The sequence below is a fragment of the Calliopsis andreniformis genome, chromosome 1 (genome assembly GCF_051401765.1).
Source record: "Calliopsis andreniformis isolate RMS-2024a chromosome 1, iyCalAndr_principal, whole genome shotgun sequence".
NCBI classification, from domain to species: domain Eukaryota; kingdom Metazoa; phylum Arthropoda; class Insecta; order Hymenoptera; family Andrenidae; genus Calliopsis; species Calliopsis andreniformis.
The window spans coordinates 16,804,877-16,827,292 of NC_135062.1; the positions used below are offsets into that span (position 1 = coordinate 16,804,877).

The 22,416-nt window shown below is 35.8% G+C and overlaps 2 protein-coding genes across 5 annotated transcripts; one reads left to right on the forward strand and one right to left on the reverse strand.

Annotated features, from left to right (window-relative positions):
- Positions 1-5,066: 5,066 nt before the first annotated feature.
- Positions 5,067-13,435, reverse strand: Stim (stromal interaction molecule). Of its 4 annotated transcripts, XM_076380580.1 has the most exons (12): positions 12,617-13,435; positions 12,196-12,458; positions 11,205-11,344; positions 11,013-11,132; positions 10,824-10,936; positions 10,637-10,752; positions 10,387-10,556; positions 10,185-10,328; positions 9,948-10,115; positions 9,610-9,874; positions 9,377-9,451; positions 5,067-5,614 (listed from the first exon to the last, which is right to left on the reverse strand). In XM_076380580.1, the coding sequence occupies exons 2-12, from the start codon at positions 12,401-12,403 to the stop codon at positions 5,070-5,072; spliced, it is 2,064 nt and encodes a 687-aa protein (XP_076236695.1). In that variant the 5' UTR covers positions 12,404-12,458; positions 12,617-13,435; the 3' UTR covers positions 5,067-5,069. The 4 variants fall into 4 exon arrangements, with proteins under 4 accessions (XP_076236695.1, XP_076236686.1, XP_076236712.1 ...); XM_076380571.1 differs by lacking the exon at positions 12,617-13,435 and having other exon boundaries at positions 12,196-12,539; XM_076380597.1 differs by lacking the exons at positions 5,067-5,614; positions 12,617-13,435 and adding an exon at positions 6,050-6,147 and having other exon boundaries at positions 12,196-12,539.
- Positions 13,436-14,561: 1,126 nt separating this feature from the next.
- Positions 14,562-17,920, forward strand: Crm (cramped chromatin regulator). The gene is made up of 10 exons (XM_076380559.1): positions 14,562-14,772; positions 14,864-15,127; positions 15,197-15,400; positions 15,462-15,652; positions 15,750-16,262; positions 16,369-16,530; positions 16,613-16,756; positions 16,844-17,167; positions 17,234-17,350; positions 17,428-17,920. Exons 1-10 carry the CDS (start codon positions 14,562-14,564, stop codon positions 17,530-17,532), a joined length of 2,235 nt encoding a protein of 744 aa, XP_076236674.1. The 3' UTR covers positions 17,533-17,920.
- The last annotated feature ends 4,496 nt before the right edge of the window (positions 17,921-22,416 follow it).

Below are 22,416 nucleotides of genomic sequence, written 5' to 3' on the forward strand. Positions count from 1 at the left end.
GTGATCATTGTTACATTTATTAACTGTTAGAGTTAATAATAATTAGGTTTTAATTGTTGGGTTGCGATTAGTTCATTTAGGCTACAAACTGTTATAAAATCGGTGGTTCGGTGGCTATTCTTTCTTTCAAATTTGGTAAAGTCGAAAAGATATTTGCTTGATCTTTAATTAAAGCAATTTTGTCCAATGTTCATAGTTTCAGATGTATTCAAATGGCAATAGTTGACAATAGTGGACCACCTTGTAGTATGCAAATGTTTATATACTATTTACCTAATCGAATTCGTTCATTTCTTCTTAAGTCCTCTTGTCATCTAATAGGACGAGTTTTACGTATGTGTCCGATCTGAACCATTTAATAACATTTTTCTAATAAAACCGGGTATGACGATATAAAATAGACAGTTCTTTCGTTGGAATTTTCTTTATTTTTGAAAAATCGGTCGTGTTACAAGGAAGACCTGTTGCGCCTTCGAAGTGGCGATCAATAATACAATAGTAATAGGAATAAGTTAAATACTTATCTAAAATAAATTCGATTTCCAATAATATCGACATCGGCCAAAAGTACAAGACGTATACTAAACCTCTATATTAAATAACTAGTCAACATTCTGTAATAACAGGTTGTTTAAATCAGATACGTGAACTCACGATTTAATCAATTCAAAAATGGCGGAGTGCGCGCGCCATGAAAACACTGTGCACAGCGCGCATGCGCAGTTTGATAGGCGGCAGTTTTAAGTCCGCGTCAGATTCGAAGTTGATGAAATAACGTTGTCCAAATGGAAGCATTATTCAAAAACAGTGTGTTGTATGACTGTGTAATTCCAACCTCTATCGAGACCTAGTTTCGTACCTTTGGCCAAGTGGTATGTAAATTCTGAATTAAAGTGAATCTTTTTTTCGAATTGTCCACACACGTGTACTATCCCTCTCTCATACGCACAGACATGCATTCTTCCACTCTAGTACTAATTAGAAAACTGAAATCAGGTTTCAATAAGGGGCGATACAATATTAACAAGACACACAATCTCAAAAACTGTCCCCCTCTAATAGGTCAAAACGAAGTAAGACGCTAAAACGGGGCTGACACATTTTATTCTCATACGTTCTATTGCTCGCTCTAATTACACACCCCTCGATGGATTCATATTCCTCAAGTTTTCGAAAATTTAATTACACATTTTGGAGACTGCACGAGGACGGTACACACTTTTTTAGGACGGTCTCGATTTCTTCTCGTTTTACGATCGTTCAAGGTCCAGAAAGAAGGGGGAAAAGTCATAGCACGTAAATTGACGAAATTGACTCTTAAATTTTATTCTATGTTATTTCCACTCGGAAGGGGAATCGCGATAACAGGATCCATAAAGATGTCCACAAGGACTGATTTACCGCTCGGGTATCGCGAAGGTAAAACAGTTTCACGCTATTAACATGACATCCTCCAGAAAATAAGGGGCGATATAATGTCCATATTTAACCCTTAATGGCTTTTAAATTGAAATACCACCTGAAACATAATCACTGAACCAATTTAAATCTGTCAAGAGTTTGCATATCGCTAACTTCAACTATCATTCCCCTTAGTCTCATGATTCTTATCAAACTTGGTCCATAAAACTTCCAACATTAAACTCTGTCTATTGCTTTCTTAATATAATATGTATAGTACACGTATCTTTAAATCTCTTAATTTACAAAACATACTTTTTTCGAATTAAATATTACATGGCTTAAAGATGGCAATATTTCTCGATTACGCTACGGATTTAACTTCGCCTATTAATCCGTTGTCCTATATCATCGCCTAGATCGAACATCGTTGGTTCGTTCGACCAACCCTGAGATATAAATGTGTCAGTATGCCATTTTGGAAAGGAACGAACTAAAAGTGTCAACCTAGAACGATAAAGCCGACGACAGGAATGCGCGTGGTCGCGTGGAAAAAAATAAATTCTCTCGAGAAACGTGGGAGACTTCTAGTACGTAATCGCAACGATGTGAATTAAAATCGAACTACTTGGATTACATTGGAATACACGCCAAATAAACATACACATTATACATCGGGTAGCACAAGAGAAAATAAAGCGTTGGTAATCATTGATTTCCGGTTCCTGATGACGTGCATCGCGAAACCATGCGAAAATAAATCGAACAAGCGTTCATTCGGGCCCTCTGTCTATTCAATTTCTTCTCAAAGCATCTAGGAAACATATTGTGTGGATTCCATTTAGTTTGAGAAGAAAATTGATTCATACAGAGTCGATTAGTTGATATGAGGGCAATGACTCTTATCAAGATTGCCTAGCGACTTGCACATTCTGTCACAACATCGACGAAACTCGAATAAAACTTATCACACTATCCCTTACGTAGATATACAAGTTCCAGAGAGTTCCAGCCTCACCGCGCTTAAGCTTCTATATATAATACATATAATATATATAAAAAAAAACGTGATAAGAAAGGAAGAAACCACTCCGTTCTCCTATATCCGTGTCCCTTCTTGCCCCCCACGCGAAGGCACAGAGAAACGAGAGGTCACTTAAACGGGGAAGCGACCTTAAGTTCAATTCTAATCCATTAAATCTCTAAGAAGTGAAGTACAATAGATGTTGCGATATTATCGGTCGAGGTATTAAAAAAAAAAAAAAAAACAAAAAAAACGGAAAAGGAAAAAAAATTAAATAGCGCACACTAGTTCAAAGTAGTGTACGCGACCGTCAAAAAATGCCTTTCAAATAATAAAATTTTTACGCTTTCTCCGTACGGGATAAGCACAAATTGGTTTTTGTGATTACATTCTTTTTCAGTATTTTTTCATTCAGGATTATAATCCCCTGAGGTCCTCTCCTTCTCGAGACTCGAACACATCTGCAACTCTCGTCACAGTTCAATATTAAATCTAATAATACTTACAAATTTCTTAATACAAATTCATCTAAAAGAAAATAGAGAACCTTACGCAAAACGTAGTCTTAAAAGTTATTGCTTTTTTAACGATACTTTATGTACAATTCTGTCGACATCCACAAATTGCTGGACCTCAAAGGATTGGGAATAAATAGTCAGAGCAATGCCAAAGATCTATACAAGATCAAGGACTACTTGATTTTGTTCTGATTATAATTCCTCATAGTACTATTTAAAAGGCGATTCCATAAGTAATACAAAATTCATATAATTTAATAGATAGTCTAAATCGAGAAAGAAAAATTGAATGTATCAAGCTTTTAATATTTTTGTATTATCGTTTTTGGGAAACTTTGGCTATCTTTTCTATATTCTTTGCTGTGTCCAAAAATTCGCCTAAAAGAACATTACTTATGGAATCAACCGACATCCTTCAATGGTTCTTATCATATACGTTTTTTATCGCCTACTTTAGAATATACGCCTGTCTACGTTGTGTAATCGTTGGTTTCTTACAAATGTACAAAACAGTCCCGAGTGATACATCGGTTTGGTTCGTCGCCTATCGAGACTCGCAGGTTTTTCTAAGCGTACACACGAGATTTCACTAGGACGTTCTAAGCGTTCCATTCACAAAATCTAAAGAGAAGACTTCAATGGAAGAGCGTGAAATTTGTGCTCAGCCTGTACAGTGATCGAAGTTTAAAACCGACAGAAGAGAGAAGGAAAAAAACTAAAAGGTTTACGTTGTACTAGTTATTCCTAGCATCAGTGTGATAAAAGAAACACAAGGAAACATTAATGAGTTAAAATTTTGTTTTTACGATCAAAAACTTATCTAAAAAGGTCTGGCACAGGGATGGGCGATCACCACTTCTAGTTAATCACTAGTTATTGGATAATAATCACAGTGTCTCTAAGTCAAAATGTTAAAAGTTATAAGACTTAGGCCGAGTCATAGGAAACTAAGGAAGATGAAGTTCATTGAAAATACTTGTAAATATTTTACTGGCCTTTAGGATAAATCTGGATGAATCGAAGAATGAGAAGATGAAGAGGAATACAAGTGAACTTAAATTAAACCAATACTTTTAAGAAGAGAGTGCTGTTACCTAGAGGCCTCGGAACACCTAGAGAAGTTAGACCTATCATAGTTTAGAGAGGCAAAACAATAAGCTTACTAAACACCTCTGTTACTTTAAAGAAAAGACTATAATTGCTACTAAATTTAAAGTACAGAAGACGTAAGACTTAGGACCTAGAATATTTACATTAGAGAGACCCTATAACACTGTAAAATCAACTCGCAAAAAATAAATATCTGAGATTTGCCAAGTTCAGAGAGATAAGAATTTCAACTATTGCTGCAACCAGAAGTCCAGACACTGCGCATCGGAACTAAAATCGAAGAAATACTTTGAGGAGCTAATACTGAAGATACCAGAAGATTTAAAAAAAAAAGTCAAGAGTAAGAGAGAGCTATTTCCAATCTTACATTGAAGTTAAGAACGTAAGATAAGGTCAAGATTTCGTCGCTCATCCCTGGGTCAAAGTATTGTCGTGACTGAACAATTTCAACATCGCAGAATAAAAAGTCTAGCGATCCAGTTTGAACGTGATCTGCTGGTGTCTCGGCCGAATAAGAACTCGTCGATTCGCGTTTGAAGAAGACTGAACATTTGGCAAAACGGGAGCACACCGGGACATCAAACACATCCTGCGCGACAGTAGCCAAGTAGAACAGAATTAACAGAAACCTATTCCCGAGACTCACTGGCCGCATCTGCTATCACATAGACTAAGAAATACAATTCTCGAATCACAGGACCAACGAGTTCTCAAGGATGTTCCACCCGGCTACGATCTGTCTCTCTATCATACACACAAATGTCTATGCATCTTTCTGTACGCGTACGTATGTACATACCCGGCGATGTATCTAATAATCTAAATGATCAACCGGTTTCCCAACGTGAACGGATCATTAAGTGCACGTGCGTCGTGGCCTGAATCGTTTGAAATCCGCTGGAGTTAGCTGTTTTTTTGTATTTTCTCAATTTTTTGAATTTTAAGTAAAGGAATAATATGAACGACGCACGATTACTCGTCTTATTACATGACTAGCGGTGACGTGACCCGCGTCATCACGTTACTTTCGTTTTGTTCTTCCTGAATGGAGGGAACAGGATTTTCCTGCGCCTTCGTTTTTGCTCGTCGTTCTCAGTGGAGGAGCTCCAGTCGGTGGACAACGTATCATCGTCCACAGACATTACTGTGGGCAGCTCCTTCAGCTTCTTATGAGAGCTGCTCGTTGACATGGTCGTCGTCGTCGTCATTGCTGACGACGTCGTGGCCATCGTCAATGCAGTGTTGCTCGCTGTCGACCCTGTTCTTTGATGACCAGGTCGTTCCTGCGTTGACGAGTCCAAAGAATTCTCAGAGTAAGACGTCTTCGACAGGAATCCTGAAGTAGCCTTGTCCTCAACCCCTAGGAGTATGTTAGTGTCCTGGCTGTAAGAGCGTACTATCCCACTGCCCTTCTCTTTGGTTGGCCTCACTAGCTCCTCAGATCCATCACCGACGATAAAATGTACCACATTGCTCTCAGGTGGTGTGTCTTTCCCTGTTTCACTGCTGGATGAATCTGGTGGTACCGACGACTCCTTCCAAGTTAAACTGTCCAAAGTACCTGTGGATGAGGAGTAGAGTAAGGTCACTATCGAGATATTTGATTTATTGGATGGGTTTCTCATGTATTGTGATTTACAGGTCTTTGGGAGACACGTGGATGTGATATGAAACTCATCGTGGATGGAGTTAGTATCTCTGATTATTACCGGGTAATTATGTTTTATTTAATTTGATATTTAAAGGTTTGAATGTATTAGTTTATTATTTTTCGTTTCATGCTGTTCTCTGGAGAACTAATTCCATGCAAGATTGAGTTCTGTGAGAACTTGGAGGTCACAAGAGGAGGAAGAATAGTATCTCTGTAATGCATGCAAATTGAGTGAGAGAATCAGTAACCGATTCTACTAATTCATTCCATTTCAATTTTTAATTGATGCCTGGGGTTCTACATACTCGGCATGCATTCTCTGTATTGTATTGAATATGCAGTTTAACCTGGTGGAGTATCACTGTCGTTGAACCACAGAGTGTTGCTTAAGTTACTTGAAGAAATAGAGTTGAGAACATTTTAAGGCACATCGAGTTAAAGACCTGATTAAAACAATTAAAAAGATAAAAAAGAGTGGAGAATAGAAAAAAAAGAGAAATAAAGAAGGTATAAAAATACGTTTTGAAAAATTTAGAGCACGATCTTACAGGAACTTAGCAAAATAATACCGTCTAAATCGATAGACTTAAATCTAGTGTCATGTTCGTCTCGAAATTAAAATTGCATGCACCAGCGGGTAATCGATCATGTGAACAAGATGCGGAAATCATTATGAGAGATCATTATTATGTCCACAGCTTAGGTCATACAAACAAGGCTCGTTGGTTTCTTGGTTTTCTCGCATTTTGCTTGATTTATTAACTGCTAACTATAAATTGTACACAATCAGGGTGGGAGTAACATGTTTGTTTCATCCGAATTAATGTATAAATTCTTTTTCTGTTTCTTCCTACATAAATGGCATATCGATCACTGCTCAAAAGTATAGGTACACATAAAATGAGAAAAACAAATTTGTGAAAAAACCAAACTTTTAAAAAATTGTAATCTCTCATTAAGTTGAAGCAAAAGCAATTCATAGCAAAGATATGATTGGGAGCGGGAAATACAGCCTCGAATCAATTAATTTCATCCGGACTATAGTAAGCTCATCGTCAGAATCTCATTAATTAGCAAATGACTGAGACTTTCCGTGATTCTTATACTACGATTCACAACTCCCTTTTCTATTCTACATGATTCTTCATTCATCCACAAGATTGCAAAAAATATAGATGTACCCAAACTTTGGATCAGTACTGTGGTCGGGTAGAGAAAGAAAGAACCATATTGGATGCCACGCGCTCTTCGAGCCGTTCGAGAATATTTGCAACTGAGTAAAATCCACGGTCGAATCAGTCGAATCTAATTTTAATTGACTCTAATATTAACCATGACGCGACGACGAACCGTATGTCTCCCCCGCCCCTCTCCTGAAGAAATAGAATTCGGTTTCTTGGCACTATCATCGAAATCCCAGGAATCGGAGATCACGGAAACCAGTATAAAGATCACGCAATCGCTTGATAACGCGTAAAATTGATGATCACTGGCTCTCTTGAACAGCCCAATAAATTCGATTCGTTGGGACAGAGCAATACGCTGTCTGTGCACGCGAAGAAATGACACCTCCAGCAGGGCCGTCCCCTTAAGATTAGATACGCCGATGCTCCCATTCGCTTTAATTCTAACTATTAATAAGAACGGGTTACGCAACGCGTTTCCGCGGCTCTGGCAAACACGAATCGTGCCCTCTGAGTCACTAGAGAACGCTTAACAACAGATTCGACGGAAGATCCCGGTCGTCTCGAAGATCCGCTTTGCCCTGATGTCCCTAGAAGGAACTCGATGACCACACTTCGATATCTACAAATAAGTCTATAAAATAGACGCTTACGGACAACGTGTAGTGATAATTTGATAATTATCACGCTTGGCACTTTGTCGGTTTGTGAATATGTGTGTTGTTTAGAATGTGGAAGAACACAAAGTGTTCAAAGCCGCTGAAGATGTATCTGTTGCTATCTAACAGTCCCAGTTCGGGAGTCACGAACAATCTAGAGTTAAGGCAATCTGAATGACTACGGAGGAATCGAAGTCGCGACACGAGTTGACCCCTGTATATCAACAATTAAAGTTTGATTAATTATTGTCGTCGCTGACTGTATCTAGTCTTCCGTGATGGAGAACGCATCACGTATAATCTAACTTATTCTGCTCTTGTTTTCTTTACCTAATTTAATAAGTTATCCCCTCTTAAATTTCGTTCTAAGTACGGGGTCACTCGCCAGTGACTTAAAACTTCATTTGATATACGCTTAACAAAGAAAAAACCTATAAAACATTCCTCCTTCTTGTATAATAATGTCATTATTTACTTTAGTAATATCACATTGTGTCAGCCACTTGCTCGAATGCGTCTCATTAAGGTTTCCTCAATTACAAAAATATGTCATGTTAACATAAACTGTTATGCTCTCTATACACACGCGATTATGAAGAAACAATACGGGTTTTTATGTAATGGTGTTGTTACTCTATGTGTTTCATATAAACTCTTACGCATATTAACAATAACTTACAAGATTTGTTGACGCTTCTGATGAAGCTTGGTAAATCTTGACTAGGAAAGGGGAACATTTTAATATTTAATCTTCCCTTTTCCTGCACACACATCCTGATTAAATAAATTCAATAAAAAGTCTATCATTCACAATGTTAATTCTGTTATGTATAGAGAATAATTGTCTTTTATTTTCGCATGAGTTTAATTCATAAAAGTTTCATGAACGAGGATTTACTATCGATCACAAGTATTGTATTCATGTCACACATTACTTTGACATTCAAATTTATATTTTACATTTGACGTGTACATTTGTGTCACATTTCCAGAGGCATTGATATGTAATTGTTTCACTACAAACCACTCTCAAAAATATTAAATAGGAATAATGGTTTCAACAATTTCTAAATCATTTAAAATTTGCAGCTTCGTTAATTTTTTTTTGAACTGCTAAGTAAATTCTCCTTCCCCTAGAATCAAATGATAACGAATAACAACATAATAGATATATTAGTTTACAAAAACATAAAAACATCAATATATCACAGAAGATTTACAAACATTCTTTAACGAAACAATTGAACAATAACGAAATAAACAACAAATTTCACAAAACATAACAATATATTCTAATAAAACATAGATTTCATTGTAATGTGTGACATTATGTATCTGCATTTCGCATCACAAGCATCTGCACTTAGCATTCGGCATGAATATGCTCAATTATTTTTCCTTTAACAATACTAAATAAATAAGAAACTTGGATCGATTATTTGAACTGTATACATTATTTAAGGCAACGTGTGAATTTTTTATGCGGGGTATTCATATTTCGCTCAAAAAAAATCCTACGCAATTTGATATGAGGTTGCACAAAAACTATTAAATGTACGAAAAAGTTATCAAAGAGATTTTTATAAAAATCTGTCTAGGGTATTCATGCGCACCTACATCACACATGAATCTATTAGAAAAAAATAATTTCACAAAAAACCCCAAATTAATATAGGGAGGCAAACGAGTTAGTGAATTATCTACCTGTACAGCCTCATCCACGTAAAAATATAAGTGTATAAGTTGTCGTATTAAATTACAATAGTATATACAAATTGAGCATTTGTTATATCATTCTATATGCTCGTGGAAGTCCGTTTCCAGCTTACCTGCGGCACCACATGATGAAGGCGCGTACACTGAGCTTGCTTCGTCATCTAAGTCATCTTGGCTACTGAGCCGACCTAAAAAATCAATTACAAACAATTGTTAATATTGATCTATCATATTTAAGATGAAATTTCTTAGTAAAACTCGTCAGAAATGCTACTATGGGCCAAATGAGTAATACAGAACTAAACAAATATGATTCACATATATAATATTCTTTAGATTTGAATACCTCGGAGTCCAAGACCTCGGCCATTAGGCGTCCCTCTGTAGAGTACAGTTTCTAAGTAGCTTATTCCATTATTGTTAATTATATTAAAACCGCACAGAAGTTCAATTTGTTTCCAACGATGTACTCTTTCCTGCAGTTCGGCAGTAACCTCGTTTAGAGCTGTTCTTGCTTCAACTATACTTTTGTCGACTTCATCGATAGATTTCCCGTGAGTTGAAACAAAAGCTCCCACTAAGCTCGATCGTTTCTTTCGTAATTTTTCGCACTAAAAAACACATTTAAAAAGTAGTCATAATAAGTGACTATAACATAAGAAAAAAGATTTAGGATATACTTACTGCCTCTCGTGCTTGTTGTAATTGCTTTTCTGCTGCTATCTTCTTCTTCGTGTATGCTTTATTCTCAATTTCGTGAGTTAATTGTAACCAGTGTTGCAATCCCGGAGGGGGAGACCAACATCTATCTTCGAGTTCACCCTCTGCACGTTGTAACTCAACTTTTAACATCTACAAAATGTCACCTAGTTAGATTCTGAGAATGATTTCCAAGTGTAAAAATGAAGATATGTATAGTACTTCAATTTCTGCTTTTAGCTGAGAGACTTCTAGATCCGAATACGAAGCGTGTAGTCCCATACTTTCGTCCTGCAAACGTTTCTCTAAATTTTGTTTCTCTGTTGTTACATTTTCCTGTTCCATTCTTGCCCTCTCTAATTCTTTCTGCAAAAGCATACCGATATTAATAACAAGTACAGAAAGGAAGCATAAAGAAACTTACTTGCAAATCTTCAAGAGCCAATTCTGCTTTGTGCAAGCTTTCCATATCCTTCATCATTCTATGGAGATGTTTCTGTGAATTTTTCTTCTGCTGATAGGCATACCAACACCCAATAAGAGCTCCAAATAATAATGTTATCAATATCAAATCTTTTACACTATGCCCAGTATCTATAACATTGAATATTGTTTTAGAATCATACTGTAAAAAGATAATGAATAATTGAAAACAGTATTCAATAACTCATTACCTTTTGGTGGTCCAAAGAGAACTACATCCATAGCTTTTAAGGCAATTTTTTGTTTGTGAATGGGATCCTTAATCCCCAAAACATTACTCAAGTAATGCATGTTATTCACAGCCAATCTGTAAATGAAGTAAAGAATATTATTATGAAAATTGATAAACAAAAGCAATACATTTCCTAAAAAACTTACCTTGGAAGTGTAGCACCAGTTACACGGTGTTGTATAAAAGTAGGAACATATTGGGGGAGCTCCACATTAGAAGTCAACCATTCAGATGTTTGTTCTATAGTCCAATTGTGAACCTAAGGAGTAAAAAATTGGTAAAGTAATTTCTAATCCTGGGAAACTGCAATTAGAATAAAATCAGAGCATCAGTACCTCTGACCTTAACCAGGCTTCCCAAAGTTCTCGTACACTAATATGCATATCATCATTATGATGAAAAGCCCTCTGTCTTCTTTCATACCCAGCTTCATACTGTAACTCTTCCCTTAAAAACTGCAAGGAATATATTATTTCTCTTTACTCAGAGTATAATAAAAAGTTATATAGAAACAACAATGTACTCACATCATCTGACTCTGAAAGATCTACATTTCCATTGGCATCATCATCTAGTTGACTATGGAGTGATTTGATAGCTTCTAAACCTAGTCGATCATGAGAAGCCATTGTAAGACAAGCTAGGTCATCGTTACAAGTATCGGAACCTGTAATAAATTAAACAGCCTACGTTTGATTGTATGTGTTTATGATGTATTTAGTTTGTTACCACAGATGCCTTTTTCTTAAGGTTGCATTTGCATTGGTTATTGAATGTTCATAATAAGTTTTCTGTCCAATTGTATTAATACAAAATTGATAATGAAATGAACATATTTTGTTAATGATATACAAGATTCTCTATGTAATAACATACAGCATTGAAGATTGTTATTCATTGAATATGGCTTTAATTTTTGAAGGATTAGATCACTTTTATAATTTACAAATTACTTTCTGAATTATGAGCTTTTATCATAAACACATTTATGTTTCCTCCACAAAAAAAAGAAGGAAAACAATAAACTAGGATCAAATTTTCTACTACAAAAAATAATTAGAAGTAATAAAACATTTTCATATTTTTTAAAAGAACTATATTACAACTGTATCATTAATGTGGCTCAAATTTTGTTCAGAATTTATGCACTATATCAAATGCATATTGAATTCTCTTCCAAAGATTCGAGCAGCACAGGTATATAAAATTTGAACCAAATTAATGACCCAAACATCATGCTCTTGCCAAAAGGAAATACTGCAAATATTTTGCAACAAAGATACAGTAAACACTGTTATATCTGCACATCCTTTCCAAAAATTGAACATTATTATCCCAATTAAGCGCAACCCTGCATGCAAATACCACCTATAGATGTTCCTATGTACATGAACAAAATCTTAAACATAAAATGAATTGCAGACACTCAACAACACATGAAGAATTAATGGGACCAATGTAGAGTGAGTCAAGTTAGCGCAAAAAACAAATGTGTATAAGCTTCAAAAAGAAGTTTACCAGCTTCGTGGGCCACTGCCTGCGCCAGTCCATCGGTGAGGGTAGCAGAGAACGCTGAGACTTTGGAATGTGAGCTTCCAGAGGAGCCAGACTGAAAGTTCGGGCTCGAGTCAAGAGCCCCGCCGCTGGCATCTATCGTGTTGCAACACCAATACAAGAAATGCAGCCCGAGCAGTAGAATCGCATCGCTGATCACGGATGCTCGCATTTTAAGGTTAGATACACTTTGTCAGTGACACCTCGCGCCCCCCTTGCGCCAGCAGCTACGAGCGAATAAAACCGAATTCACTCTCTCTCTTCTCTCTCTCTCTCTCTCTCTCTCTCTCTCTCTCTCTCTCTCTCTCTCTCTCTCTCTCTCTCACACACACTCTCTCTCTCTCTCTCTCTCTCTCTCTCTCTGTGTGTGTTGGCCCGTTGTCACCTTTGACGTAGACCCGCAATAGTGACTACACTCAAGGTTACAGTTATCAGAACCGGGGTGGCGATACAATTTAGCGAGCGCATAACACGCGCGACAAGATATCACGATATTTCACAGCAGCCCCATAACTGACTCGCGCGAGACACCGTCAATCCTCGGCTCCACCAAGGCCACGCCAAACGACGGTCAACGTCCGAGATCTCGTCGATTTTTTTCACCACCAAACGAAAACAGACCGATCGACGTGTATTTAATTAAGTACCACGAGTACCACTGCTCGGCCAACACGGGTTTTCCTATATCAAGGCCACTGCCCACGAACAACGTTGCGCGAAAATAATACATTTAGATTGGAAACCTAGCATCGTCGCAACATTCTTGCCATAAGAGTGAAATGGAAGATTTGCAATTGGTCGTGTGCACAATTATCCACGCGATTTTATTGGTCGGGACGGGATGCACTTGACGGTGGGCGGCATCGTCAGCAGCGCGAAAATCATTTTTTAAGCGCCACGCTGAGCACGCGGAATTTCCTGGACAAATGTGCGGGGTGTAGTCAGGTGTAGTCGAGATGTAATCTTAACCCTTTCTTTCCCAGATTGTTTGAAATATCGCAACGAAATCTAAAAATCATATGATAGATTGTTGTAGGATGTGTTATATGACCTTATCCTATTCGGTTTGATAAACGGAGTAGTTTTAACAACTTTTCAGTCCTTTGCGAGTGCTTCGAAGGACAAGACACATTCGGGTAGACTTGAACCTAAGTAACGTATATTTAAAGCCCTACGAAAAAATTATGCTTCATTAATCACTTGTTGTAAATCCAAAATTTTGCGGCTTTTTTTTATTACCCCTTGAGATCATTCAAATTTCGCCAAAACAGCAGAAGCGGCGGCTTTGAGAAACACTGTTCTATAACTACCTTTACGAAAATAAGCAGTGTTTCTAAATAAACTCGAATTTCAATTTCAATTAAGTAACATCGAGTCATTAATTTGCATTTGACAAAAAATTTCTTAACGAAAGATCAATATTTATGATTTTCTTCTATTTCATCCTAGAATTCCTATAAGACTGCCACGACTTATTTCTTCTCTTTTTAACCTTTCACGTGTTGTGACGTTTGCATAGATTTAGTCAACCAATTAATTACACTCGAAAAACGTATACAAGCGTGGAATAACTATGATTGAACAACGAATAAAGAAAATTTTTATTCACAGTGTATGTTTAGCATTGGAATCAGTTCGAATCTTGCATCGAAAGGATTCTGTTCTTAATTTTATTCAGTTTTACTACGCTATCCAACAAGTGTTTAAAAACTTCGTAGAAGCGTATTGATTAATCAGTATCACGTCCACCGCGGTCGGGCTACTAATTTTACGATGTTATTACTCGTAATAATGTGTTCAATCATTTTTCTATTTGTGAATCTTGCAATATAAAAAGATTCGAACTACTCTTAGAGGGGCTAGGAATTGTGTAGTTCGTAAGAACGCATCACTCTAGGTACCTGTTGTATTTGTTTAAAAATACGTCGTTATATTGTTACGATTACGTGATTTCCTTAATTGCTTCGTGTAGACGTCACGTAGAAACTATCTTTTCTATTCGGTATTTAACAATTAAGAAGTCGCGAAACGAGTCAAGCTTAGATTTGTTAGGAATACGCGTATGCATCTCATTTTGACAACAATAAACTTTCTATTGCGTTTCTTTCACGATTCCTTCATCGTATTTCTGATTTCGCATAGATTTTCTCATACGATTTTAGAAAGAAACAGTAATGTGGACGTAACGACACGCAATGAACGCATTTTTCATTATAAATTGAAAATGTTGACGAAGGTATTGGTCTTCCTGACGAGTTCTGAGACTTGAGACGTGGAAATGTCTAAAATCGTTTGAGGTTCTCGTTTCAAATTTTTGTAAAAACGTTAAAATGGAGAATATCGCAAAAAGCGAGGAATGTGAAAGTCAAGGGACAGGCACAGTGGCCAAAAAAGAAGAAACTCCTTCAACATCTCAAGGTGCACCAATTTGTTCTGAATTAAAAGTACCTACAGATTCTAAAAATACTCAAGTACGTGTTGTTCGGGGTACTAAAAAGATGAAAGTGGATGTTAGTGATAATAATGCTTCTGAAAAGAAAGGTTTGTTGATAGATAAGTTCTTAAGCTTCTTAGTTTGATAATGGATAAGATATCTACATAAATGTAATGAATTAATTATAATTATATTTAGACTCTAAGGATGAGGAAGCCAATGTGGAAGCAAAAGTGAAGTCTCTGAAGAGATCTTGCGAATTATGGTCAATGGAAGATAAGAATACTTTTTTCAAAGCTTTGAACGAGTATGGGAAAGATTTTGATGCTCTCCAAAGTTATTTCTTATGCCAAGGAAAGAAGAAAGGCTTGCCTGATGTTATGATAAAAAATAAAGAACAAATTAGACACTTTTATTACAGAACATGGTTGAAACTTTCTAAACATTTGAAATTTTCAGAAGGTATTTGTTCATAAATCTGTTATACATTAAATATTAAATCTGTAATCATATATGTTATTTATATTATAGATGTTAAGAAGACTTCCCAGGAATTATATGGTTTAATTAATTATGGTGAACTGAGGAGAAAATTGCCTAGAATACATGAAAAAGTACATTTGAAATTAAACGAATTAGTTTATTGGGGGTCAACACAAGTTAGGCTTAGAGGAAAAACTATGAGAATTAAAACACCTATATGTAGGGCATTAAGAAAACTGAATCAATTAGAAGGTATATTTAACAAATCAATTAGAACTTGAAGATTATATTTAACAGATTTATGTTAATCCAGATTGGCAAGAAGAAATTAAATTACCATCTAGAATAACAATTGAACTAAGGCCTCGTAATAACATGGCATGGTGGCAAGTACAGGCATCGTCAATGAATCCAAGAGTACGCACTTTATTACCTATACAAAGACGTTTGTCTAGTTTACTAATATTTTTACAACAACGATGGCGACCTGCAAAATATAATACAGTATCCTTACTTCAAAGTACACTACTGGTATTAAGATTTCTTATTACACTTTCTATGACAAAAAAGTATAAAGAAAAATCCTATACATCTAATGTAGTCCACTAATGTAGAAAGTACCGTTGTTAATGAAATGAAAGACATTAAATTATTACGCGTGGCACCGCCAGAAGGATGTAAAATTGCTTTACCAATGGTGAATCTTGGAGAATATCTCACGAGCAATAGCGTTAGTTTAAATTCATATGAGAAACGTTTAGGACTGAAGGGTTCTAAAATGGACTTGTTAGGATCAGTGCAATATTTAAAAGGTGTTGGAAAGAAGGGAATCAAGAGGAATAAACTAGACAAAAAATGCGCAAATCAATCAGAAGATAACTGTGCACAGCCAGATAACAACAGCGACGTCGATGCAGTAGAGTCTAGTAGTAATATTTTAGAAAAACCATCTATTATTACAATTTCAGAAAAGTTAACTTCAGAACAGCAACAACCACAGCAGCAACAAACAGAACCTAATAGATTTCCGGGAAGGGAAACAATTGAAAGGATTCGAAAAGGATGGAATTTAGAAGAAGCAAATACCATCACTGTAGGGGATCTCTTTTTAATGGTAAACACTTAACTTAAAATTGTAAAAGGGAAAAGATCTTCTGAAACTTAAAACCTTCCACATACTCATTAGAAACGCGTCATTTCTAATTTTCTAAGTTTTCCAGTTCGGTCGTGAGTCTAAAATTACCTTGGAATATTGGTGGGATTGGCAACAGCGAGAGCAACACGTCGAAGAACCTACACCAAGCAGTTTACGTGATGATAGCTTGTGTTTAACATTGCAAAAGTTATTATCAATAGCAAAACATAGTTATGGCACGAGTAAAGTAAGGAAACGCAATGAAATTTTAATGTATTTTATTTAAAATATATAGCAGATTTAATATATTAATTTTTACTTATATTTAGGTGTACGATAATGCTTCTGGAAGTAATGAAACAGTAATTTCGTCCCGTATGCTTTCAACAAAGGAATCGACATTTAGGAGACCACTTATTCCACAGACTTATCATAAAGTTGGTACACCAGATGCTTTTAAATCACAGTTAGATGTAAGTGTTTACTTTTATACTTTTTATTCTTTTCTATATACCGATATGGTTTAATTAATAACACTATTTATTTTTCATACAATACAGAAATTTAAAACGCGCTTCTGTAAACGAGGCAGAACTGTAAGACAAAAAAGTCTCGTTGTTCAGAGGGTGCTGCCGATAATTTCTACATCGAGTAGCTCGCCAGAAGAGGTTGCCTCTAATTCTCAAGAAACGAACAAACCAAACGATCCTTCTTTAAATAGTAATGATCAACAAAATGAGAAAGTGACGGTAAATGAACCACAAGAGAAACACTTTTTGGATGAGCTAGAAATAGTAACGAGGGATGCAAAACCCACAAATTCAATCATAACTAGTGCCACCCAAATTCTTAAAGAAGGAGAACACCAGTGGCTAAATAGCGAGGTAGGTGTTTAATTTCGAAATAGAAAGCACATTATATAAGTTCTACAAATAAATATTGAATTGTAGGTAGCAGATTTTTCGTTGAGCAGCTTTTTAGGACAGCTTGAATCTCCTATGAAAATCTCAAGTCAAAGAAGTCAGAATGGAATTCAAATAGTAGAAGATATTCGTCCGTCGTCCGATGTAAATATTTAAAAAATATAAATGGTAAAAAATATTTAACTACTATATTCATATCTCAATATATGTTAATATTTCAGGTTGTGTCGCATATGCAATGCCTAATGGGAGAAAATAGTGTAGATTATATGGCAAAATTTGCAAATCTCGCGTCGCAAATGGCATCAGACGATAGTAAAAAATAGGAATACATACATATGTATTCAAATATTCACTTGACTATTTTTTTTTCTTTTATAAATTTTAACGGAAAAATCTATTTTACAGACATTTTACAAACTCATTATCTAATAATATTTGGATTGATGTACATATCTCTGATATTTCATTTCTCTAGCGCGTTCATAGTAACAATCGACATGCATATAGTCAAGAATGAGAAATGTGATAAAATATAGAATTTTTCAACGAATGTAATTCACATGTATGTGTATACAACATTTTGTTAACCTGTGGTTGATGATATTTATACAATTTAATTTTTTTTTCAACTAACAATTTACAGAACGTGTAATGTATACGATAGTATTTAACACTTCATCATTGAATATTAACACCAACTTCAGAACCACGAAGTTCATTTTTGTGAGACAATTGAATTGTTAATTTTGTACCTTTAGCAAGTTTTAGATCCTGATAAATATTTTATTTTATTATTAAAAAAGATTTATAGAAGACATCACGCAAATACAGGAAGAATACATCTAAAGATGATATTTCTCATCCTTGTTCGACTCACAAGGATAACACGTTCTGTTTATAGAATTATTTAGGTAAGTTCTCGTACACAAAGCCTGAAATTGTGAGACACATAATCAATAGGCAAATACCAAAAGAAATATACCGGTTCACAATTTTCCTTCTTGGAAAAACAAGAACAGATTCAGCTATTTATAAAAATTAATCTGTTCCTGCTACATAAATATAGATTGATCAAGGAAATGATTCTTATCAATTCTTGTAAGTTCAGTAACGTATCTCAACGCGAAGAATAATGATACTAAACAAATTTTAACTCTATAATAGAAACTAGTCAAATGAATTTCAAGTTACAAGTAAAATGTAGGGTAATTCAAATTGTAAATTTTATTTGAAAAAAAATTACGAGTACTCCTGTAGAATATAATGAGAATGACTGGAATATCCCGAGGATGGAAGTTCTTAGAAGTGAAGCCGGTCTTTTCGCCGGCCTATTGCGAAACAAATATTACAAATGATTCATAGTGCCCGCGTTGACGTGATCTGCGCACGCATCTATGCAGTATCTGTTTCTGTTACCCGCAGATTCGTGATTTTCCTCAGGTGTAAGGCGCGTTCGCCGAGTGAACTGGTTTTGCTCATTTTGCTGATCACAAAGGCTTGAATTATCGACGAAATGTATCGTCACGTAATGAACACGCAATATCTCTATTTCTAATAGAACGCATGCGTGAAAAGCGTCTTAATCATTTCGTTGACATTGACACGGTACCTGTTCGATCATTGTCCTATAGATTTACGTTTCGAAAGCGACTCCGATTCTCTTTTATAAGCGTACATTTGGCAAATTCCCATTTGATGAATGTAAATATCGTTTTGTTGAAGAACAATATAAGAACGATCTTTTTTAGTTAGGAACTTTCGACTCGAGTCTGGGTTAAAAAAATGCGAACCTGTTTGACAGTCCGAAGTGACCTTTCTCGTTTCGAAACGTGCTCGATTACGCAGAATTACTACGTTTCGCGCGATAAAAAGTCTGCCGTAATGGGTCGGAGAAAAAGAAGATTCGTTTCTTTTTTCATTTTCGTTGCCCCTTTCATTCTTTCTGCGTAGGCATGTTTCAAGGAATTCGGGGCTTCATTGATGGTGGCTACTGTTTTTCGAACCTTCTGCGTCATTACAAATCTCATTTTTATGCGCAATTTTAGATCTACGACGTACGTATTATCGCGTTGTCAAATTCTATTCAGAAAAGAATAGAGTACTTTACAAGGATTCAACATTTTTTACAAAAAAGTTGCGACCAGTCGTGGCCGACATTTGCATTTTCGCTTCTTAGAATTACCACAAAATCTGTATGCACGTCGTGGATGAAGCTTCAATATGTAATGCAGTCTGTTGCATGTGCAACCTTACGATTTTTCCATTCTTTTCGGATAATACTTGATAATTTGAAAACTTGAAAGTTCGAAAATCAAAAGTTCTAGGAGTAAATCACTTTTATGACCGTTTAATTTTGATTAATTTTCCTATTTTTTGGGGTTATGAAAAAATATTTTGCAATGAAAATAGAAATAACTCGCTTTTAGTACTGTTACACAAGATTTAATAAAGTAACGAATCAAATACTTCTATATCTGTATATTTATCTTCAATTGAACAAGAAGTGTTATGCTCGTAAACTGAATCGAATCGAATGCGGTCGACGAAGCGATGAATTCATAAACAAATTTTGACACAATACAGAGGTATCAGTCGTACCAAACAATTTCGATAATATCCTCATGGTCACAACACCGCCCCGATTAAAAATTGTTAGCATCAATCATTCAGTGGCCCGATTGCACGTGTGACCGAATTTGCATAGGTTACAGTTTATTCGCGATTCAATTATGTTCTGCATAACACGAAGCAATTTTCTGATTGTATTCGGCCGAGAAAATGAAAATTAATGAGACGACGATGTTCCCGTCGTCGATTAAAGACAATCACGTGCGAAACAACGTTTGTAGTTGAACGTTTACAATGCTACGGAATACAGATACTGAATGCGTTGTATTGCAAATTGCAAACATGAAATAGTACGGAACGTTACAACACTATGCGAAACAGCATGAAATACCTACAGTGCAAAGCATATCAATTCGCATTTCAAATAACAACTGTCTAGCCTTTTCATCGGGTTCCTATCAGAGTCATTTTATTTTATCAATAATTCTGTCCTCCAGTTTTTTACGATATCTGACCAAAATGGGGGAAGTAGACCAAACCAAGATACAATAAAAACCATAACCAAGGCAATGTGGTCAAAGATGGTTAGAGATGAATGGACAGCACGGTCGACACTTTTTGTTTCCGTAGTGCCAGTGCAGGAAGTAGGTACATCGAAACCGACAAGGACGTGGTTTATAAGTTATCAGAAAGATCCGCGCAAAAATTGAACAAGGAATTGAAATTTTGCTTCTCTGTTGCTGGAAGCAACGACAACCAACCCCGCGGCCTTGAAAATCGTGCTTCAATGCGGTCGAGAAAATTCTGTTTGTTATTTCGGATAAGATCTTATTTTAATTTTTATGAGGGCAACGATGATTCACCCAAAACGGTCGATCCTGTCCCACCAAAAAACATGATGAATCTCGGACGGAAAAACAGGTTCGAAAGTTGTTTAGGAATTTTTCGCTTCACTGTCAACGAAAAGGAAGATGACTAAAGGGTATGTTGACGTGCTTTTATTCCTCTGGGATTCGCGAAATTAAATGTCCTGGAGTGGATCTAGGTATGTACTTCGATTTACGTATGTAGGTAATTTTAGGTTATTTTGCTTATTTGTTTATTTAGACCACCATTATTTAGATAATTATAAAACCTTTTCTGTTTATTGTTTTTATAGCATTATTTCGCGAATTATTTCTTTCACCACATTCGAGGTAAAGAAATAACGCAATCATTCATTATTTGAAATTTCTATTACTTTAAATAAGTCAGTATTTCCTACATTTCCAACTAACAGTATTTAAAATAGCGGTTCAAAATGTTATTTCAAATAATTATCCTGCACTTCTATTTTAAGAAAAATTTGTCAAGCTCAGAAGCATTTCGATCTCGTTCGATTATAGGTAAAACGAGTTATGAATCGATTCGATATGTAGATCGCGACCGTTTCGTTTTTATCTTCTCGTCTTCTAATAATCGATTCATCGAAGGAAAAGGAATGTAACTTTTAGCATTTCGAAATGTTGGTTGATCGAGGAATTGACAGAAAATCAAAGCTTGACACGGTTTGTGCGATTACAGTTCCCTGAATCGGCCATTAGTAATCTTTGAGAGTCTCCGCGGATTTGCGGTTATGATAAAGTTATGTTCTTCCTGCTACGGAAAGGGAATAAAAAAAACGATACATCGTGAAATAAAATGAAGATCATGGTACTACTGACGTGTTTACACTCCGATGTCGAGACATCGTGGCGTACTATAAATAAACGGGTGCATTGGCGTCGACAATAAAAGAGCTTTTTCAATTTATATTTCGCAAAAATCTGGAAAAAGAAGAGTATGCAGTTACGAGAGGAAATTAAATCTGTTCGCGGGCTATCAATAATATTTACTAAATTGGATCGATTAAGGATCGTAGGTATCTTTTTTAAATCTGTCAGGAAAAATCCTCGGAACTTTTACGGTGCATTACTTCTGAGAAGTGAAAAATAATTTGATTCATATATGAAGTCATAGGAATAGGAATTCCCTAGACTGTCGTAATAATCTTTTGGGATAGGTTAGGGTTAAACGCGCGAAACTAACATTGACTGAAATATATTATTATTGAAAAGCAGGTGCTTTGTTATTGAAACTTAACGAAAGGAACCTGGTATATACATGATTAACGTCAGAGAGTGTATTTTTTTCGTGTTATTGCGAATTCTTCTGAAATACACGAATGCGACTGCGATCCAGGAAAGTTTGGTATGCATATCACACGCATTAGTGTCCCTTTTTCACGGGATATTTTGCCCATCAGTCTAACGCAAGTTACTGATACAGCAAATAACATGTTCTGCCGTGAAGGTTTAATGAAAAGAAAAAAGAATTTGTCGATGGATTTAGAAGCGCTTCAATGTCACCTCGGTTGACAATTTGTTAATATCAATTCTGTGGAACCTATTTCTCCGCTTTTTTCAGTAATCTCTTTCAGTAATCTCTTTCATTGTAGTATTTGTTATTTCAGTGACAAAAGGCTGAGGAAAAATTGCATTTTGATAGCAATTGCGTTTCGTGCAAGCTAGATAACCCGCAAACTCTTGGAATTCATAATAAGAATTCAAGGCGAAATTTGCGGACGAGAATATCGATACGAAAATTCTTCAAATGGTCAA